Source organism: Rhagoletis pomonella, unplaced genomic scaffold (assembly GCF_013731165.1).
Source record: "Rhagoletis pomonella isolate Grant_MI unplaced genomic scaffold, Rhpom_1.0 Rhpom_scaffold_00014, whole genome shotgun sequence".
Classification (NCBI taxonomy): domain Eukaryota; kingdom Metazoa; phylum Arthropoda; class Insecta; order Diptera; family Tephritidae; genus Rhagoletis; species Rhagoletis pomonella.
In genome coordinates, this window is record NW_023458568.1 from 20,204,020 (window position 1) to 20,210,187 (window position 6,168).

Here is a 6,168-nt window from a genome sequence, read left to right on the forward strand (position 1 = left end):
TAATTAAATATGCAGAAACGAACGCCGCCTCCGTTGTTTAAAAATGGTATCGCACACGATAGGCCTTTCGCACGAGGCGAATTTTCAGGTAACTTGCGTTCAACTTACGCAGGGTTGCACGAAGAAAAAAATTGAATGGCTAAAAATATCTAAAATATATCATGATTTAATAATTGAATCATGAAAATATATGAAAATATAAAAAAATATCAAAGTATAAAAAAAATCAAAATATAAACAAATATCAAGATATAAAAAAATATCACAATGTAAAAATATATCAAAATATTCGCCATAAAAAGACGTTTGCATTGTTCAACTTTGCATTCTACTTTTGGTTGAACGGCCTTTCAACTAATCGCTTTCAACAAAGTTGGTCGCCAGCCAGCATTTAGGGCCGGTTACTCAATGTCTGGTTAACACTAATCTGCGGTTAATCATCGTTATCGACGTCTCAGACTGCTTGCATAAAACAGGAAGTCTGTAACGTCGATAAGTATGGGCTTGTTCGAGTTGCAATCACAACCGCAGTGTTGCGCGAACCATTAAAGTATCACGTTCGGTGTTAATTTCTAGGAACGTTTTATCAGTTGGGCAGTTGCAACAGTGTTGCAAATTTTCATCAGTGCGGCAGTAATGCCGCCTTTATAACGTGCTTCGAACAGGCCCTATGTTTAATCTGATATAAGTGTAAACCAGACGTTGGGCCCCTATTGCGAGTGTCGACTGACAGAATAGAAATTTGTCGATCGAGTCGATCATCTTTTATTTTGCTAGTAGCCCTATTCTGCATTTCGATTCGAATCGAAATTTTCTCCGTTTAGCAACTTTGCTATTCTGCGAAATTTACGATTATACATATTCTACATTTCGATCGGAGTTCTGTTTTTCTAAGTTGCAAATTTGTTGACGGAGAACTTTTCGATTGTTATTTTCGTGGGTTTAAATAAAATTTTATAAAAAAAATTAAGTAAAATATACTGTGCATGATTGTAAGTCATCATAAATGAATTTTCTCTATTTCTGTGTTTTCGCAGCGGTAATACGGGCAATACGAAAAATTGGCAATATTAGCAACCAAAAGGGATATTGCGCGAGCTTTTCAAAGAGGAATCGCGGGCGTTTTTGTTTTCATTATCTAACTGAATACAATTTATTCTTTGTATATAAAATTAATAGATGTACATACATACATACATACCACAGTATACACCCACTAGAACTTGAAGGGAGATCTCCCTATGTGAGGAATAAAAGAGTACTCCCCTTAACCTGATTTCTGAGCAATAAGGGAGATTTGGGGAAATGTTTAGTAGCGCTCACATCGTTTTTGCGGTGGTGGGCGGAGGGGGAGGGGGCGGTGCCCCCCAAACCGCCCCCACTAGAAAGGGGCCAGTCCCCGCTTTCTAACAAGGCGTATACCCCCTTGGGCTCCTCCCACAGGCCCCTAGGGAACCGTTTGAAAAAGGGAGAAAAACGGAATTTTCTTAGGCAAACTGAGCAGTTTGAAGTGGAATATGACCCAACTAACAGAAACCGTGGGATTTTTTAATAAAAGAAATTATGCCAAATTAGATATCGGGCGATTTTGAATAAAGAATAAAAAAGTTTATTAAAAATAGAAAAAACAAGTTTATATAAAAAAAATGTTCTCTTTAACAAATGTATTTTTGCGTAGAATTTCTTTCTGCGTGGGCGGCCTTCGGCCGCACTTGGGGATTATAACCCTCAGGCAGTAGAATTCTCCTTTCTGTGTTGCCAAAGAAAGGGAGCTGAACACCTTTTGCAGAGAACACCTTTCTGCGTAGACGGCCTTCGGCCGCACTTAGGGATTATAACCCTCAGGCAGTAGAATTCTCCTTTCTGTGTTGCAAAAGAAGGGAGGCTGAACACCTTTTACAGAGAACACCTTTCTGCGTAGGCGGCCTTCGGCCGCACTTAGGGATTATAACCCTCAGGCAGTAGAATTCTCCTTTCTGTGTTGCCAAAGAAGGGAGGCTGAACACCTTTTACAGAGAACACCTTTTACAGAGAACACCTTTCTGCGTAGGCGGCCTTCGGCCGCACTTAGGCATTATAACCCTCAGGCAATAGAATTCTCCTTTCTGTTTTTCGAAGAAAAGGAGCTGTTAAAATAAAGCGTGGATCCTTGACTACAAGGGTGTGTAATTTTTTTTTGGATCGGACCACCCCTATGGACGGAATTTCCCGAAATAGTTGTGAGCGCTACTAAACCCCACCCGAGATTTGTCGGTTTTGTACTCCTTTATTACTCGTCTAGGAATCATATAGATCTCCTAAGCGAGCGACGAAATATTCCGTGAGGCATGATTTTGGACCAATAAACGAGATTTGTCGGTTTTGTCCTAATGTATTGCTCGCTTAGGAGCGTAATGAGAGATCTCCTAAGCGAGCAATTAAAGAATGCTCCCTGAGGCATGATTTGGGAGCAATAAGCGAGATTTGTCGGTTTTGTACACTGTTATTACTCGTTTAGGATTAAAAAGTGATGTCTCCTAAGCGAGAAATCCAACAGTATTATTTTTGATTGATAGGAGAGCAATACGCACCTCGTTCAAAAGAAATTTTGTGTTTTCAGAAAAATTCATCATAGAAAAAAAACCAACAGAAAATATTTCTTATAGACGCATAAGGAGGACAATAATCTAATTTGGATAGCGCACAGATTTTAATAAAAGTCCGTTGGTATGTACTAGAGATGGGCACGGGCCTAAATTTTCAGGCCCGGCCCGGCACGAGTGCAAAATCAACTTTCAAAAACACGCATAAGCCCGCACGTTAAGAATTTTAGTGGGGCCCGGCCCGGCACGACGGTACACGCTCCATGGAGTTTTGGTGTTGCCGTACGCTCTAGAAAATTTATTAGAAGGTGAAATTAATGGCACGCTACCGGGTTCACTATACGCCGAAGAATTGAGTATTTATATTTTGTGCGGCGAACAGTAACCCAAAACAAGGTGCAATCCCGTATTCCTCGGACTAGGACTATTAAAACTGTCAACAAATAAAAATTCGCTCAGAGCGAGAGGGTAACATTGAAAAGCACGGGATCGCTTTCTAGTAAAAAATGGTAACTTCTGTCAACTTCGACATAACCTCCTAATTTTGGTTGTAAATTTTTGCTTGTTTTGTATGTAAACACACTCAGCTCACACATGTAAATAACCAAAAATACTTTAAAATTCATTAGAATCCACTTAAACAAGTAATTAAATACTTTGCAACATGAATTAGCAGAGTGCACTTTTCCTTTGTTTACAATTTGGTTGCCAAACAAACTACAGCTGATCGTTTGACACATTTACCAGAATTTACCAGCAAAAAATTCTCGGACTAAAACTGGTAACTTCTGACAGAGAGAGAACCGTATTTCTCTCTTTTTTGTCCTCTCAATAGGCAGAGAACCGAGTACGGGATCGATTTCCAGTAAAAGCTGACTGATTCTGACTAGTCCGGACTCGTACGGGATCGCAACTATTGAATCATGCTTGCGAGTTAGGGAACGCAACTATTATTGAATCATGCTCACTGACCTTAAACTTCAGTAGTTGTGGCTCTGGTAAAACAACGTCAATATTTTGGATTTGTTGATGAGAAATTAGAAAATTATTGGTAATTTAATTGTATATTAAACAAGGAGGAGATCCTTGCTTTCAACTTTAAAAGTTCATTAACGCAAATAGAACTTTTGTTTGTAAACAATGCCGAAAATTGAGAAAGTGAAAGTAAACGTTAAGGAGCGGGTGGACGACAATGTTTGTGATTTGAGCTTGAGCGGTATTAGCGAGATTCCAGTGCGTGAAATTGTAAGTAATTTAAAAGTTGAATTCGCAAGTTTTCCCTGCAATGCACTTCCCTACGTAAATACCACTTTGGATGTTTGTTGGAGTTATATCTCAAAAAATCGATGAAAGTTTCACTTTTTATTTATCCCCAAACCTTCTCTTTCCTATGTGCATACATGAAAATGTATGTATGATTGTAGAAGATTGGGTATACATATATGTACATGAAGTTATATCCACCCTTCTTTTGGCTGGCCGTAGTGAATTATTTTCCACCCAAATTAGGGGTGCGTTCATGTGGTTTTGCTTCTAGCACACGAGTAGTTGGTCTCGTTGAAATCCATGTGTGACACTTTCTTGAATATGATATAAAAAATGTGTAATAACTTTCCTACTCTTTGTTTTTAGGCTTCCTTTAAACGAGTTAGTGTGCTGGATCTATCAAGTAACTGTATCACCTCTTTGGGAGTAAGTTGATTAAAAAATTTAATGCATTTGTCAATTTAATTGCTATAAATTTAAATATATTCAGGGAGGTTCTGCAATTCACTTCAAAGTGAATTTCAATCAAATTAGCCTTGAATTGAAATTTGCGGTTGAAATTCACTCAGAAGTAGGAATGTTTGATATTTAAGAAAGTATCGATATGAATCCATTGCACGTAAAATAGATATGGCGATATATCAGGCTGAACAATATCGATATCGGAAATATCGATGTTGAAAATACTACTCAAAAAGCACAAAAAACTTGGGGAAAAAGCGTTTTACCACACTCAATCAATGGATGCTTTTTTCATAACAGTTTGTATGTAGTTAACAAAAAAAATTAACAATATTTACAAGAATGCATACATAAATCACAAAACTTTTTGGTTCATAACGATTGAAAGGCCACATGCTATAATGACTCACGACGTAATACCGAAGTACTGCACATTAAAACTGATATATCTCAAGAAAGAAAAATCGAATCCCAACGAACGAAAATCATGCTTTAAGTAGAAATGAGCAAAACAAAATTTATGTTTTCATTACATTACATTAGGATATCTCAATTAAAAATTATTTCAGGTTTTAACTATATCGGAGTAATCTTAGATCAGAAAAAAACACTAAAAAGGCACTAGGCAATAAATAGTATTTTTTTGCGTTTTAATTTTCAAAAATCACTAAATCTACCTCAGAAGTGAATTGCAGAACCTGCCTGATATAATATATACGTACATATCGCACACCGTCTTCAAAAGAGTCACAACTCAAAATAATACGTTCGTCAGAAAATGCGAAAAACTATTTCGTAGCACATGCTAATCATATGGTCAATGGCGACTTAACCTTAGGTTTTTTTTAACAAATTGTAACAAACATTTGCTCCAGCTTTTGCTGAAAGGTAAATAAAAGCTCTGTGTACACTTTTAGCGCATAATTTCAAAAATGTCAAATTTTGAGTTGTGACTCTTTTGAAGACGGTGTGCGATATGTATGTTCACTCATGTACGGTCACTCCAGCATCACTCCCAAAAACTCTTTGGTAATTTTTATGCTGCTACAACAAAAAAACAAAAAAACAAAATAGGTATAATTAAGGCATATTAACATTTATGACGTTTTCCGCTTTTACATGGAATAACCTTGATTTTAAAACTGCAATTTTTTTCAGGAATCATGATCTATATTTTATTATTATTTATTTTTAGAAAAGTTTCCTTACGCTCATACGGCTCGTCAAACTCGATCTTAGCAAAAATCAAATCCGGTATTTACCAGAAGAGTTTGGTTTGCTTCGTAATTTGCGTCATTTGGACTTGTATGACAATAAGTTGGAGCATCTACCTCTAAGTTTTGGTTATTTAACAAACTTGCGATACTTGGATTTGAAAGGAAACCCCTTAACACCCGCTCTGGCAAAAGTAGTTGGGTTTTGTCTCACTACGAAAGAATGCCAGGATTCAGCCAAAAACACTGTTAGCCCTTAGACCTGTGTATGCACAGTTATTAATTTATTATATTTTCTAGGTGAAATTCTTGGCTCGAATGCAAGCTGAAGCTGAAAAGGCTAAACAACAATTTCAACTTCAGGCGCTAAACACTACTGCGGCTTTTAGTGATTACATTAGCACCGAAGAAAAACCACTTGAAAATCAAAAATCAAAAAAGTCAGCTAAGAAAGCTAAATCAAAGTCAAAAAAATCCACCGCACACAACAATAATAATGATATAAGCCATGAAGTAAACATTGCACCAGTAAACGTTAATAATAAGACAACCAAGTCAAGAAAGAATGCAAATGGGCCAACGAAAAAGTCCATCTCGAAATCCAGCACAGCACTTACCACAGTTTTCACGTTTTTCATGCTACT

At 37.1% G+C, this 6,168-nt stretch overlaps 2 protein-coding genes across 5 annotated transcripts in view; both read left to right on the forward strand.

Annotated features, from left to right (window-relative positions):
• Positions 1 to 6,168, forward strand: part of LOC118749300 (putative alpha-L-fucosidase) — an 87,786-nt gene that overhangs the window by 12,807 nt on the left and 68,811 nt on the right. The gene's annotated exons all lie outside the window — the stretch shown is intronic.
• Positions 3,539 to 6,168, forward strand: part of LOC118749298 (leucine-rich repeat-containing protein 59) — a 3,996-nt gene continuing 1,366 nt past the window's right edge. Inside the window, exons 1-4 of one of the 4 annotated variants that reach the window (XM_036484093.1) lie at positions 3,539 to 3,827; positions 4,215 to 4,274; positions 5,506 to 5,772; positions 5,825 to 6,141. In XM_036484093.1, the coding sequence (XP_036339986.1) occupies positions 3,723 to 3,827; positions 4,215 to 4,274; positions 5,506 to 5,772; positions 5,825 to 6,141 (749 nt within the window). In that variant the 5' untranslated portion in view covers positions 3,539 to 3,722. The other 3 variants (XM_036484094.1, XM_036484092.1, XM_036484091.1) reach the window with 3 other exon arrangements.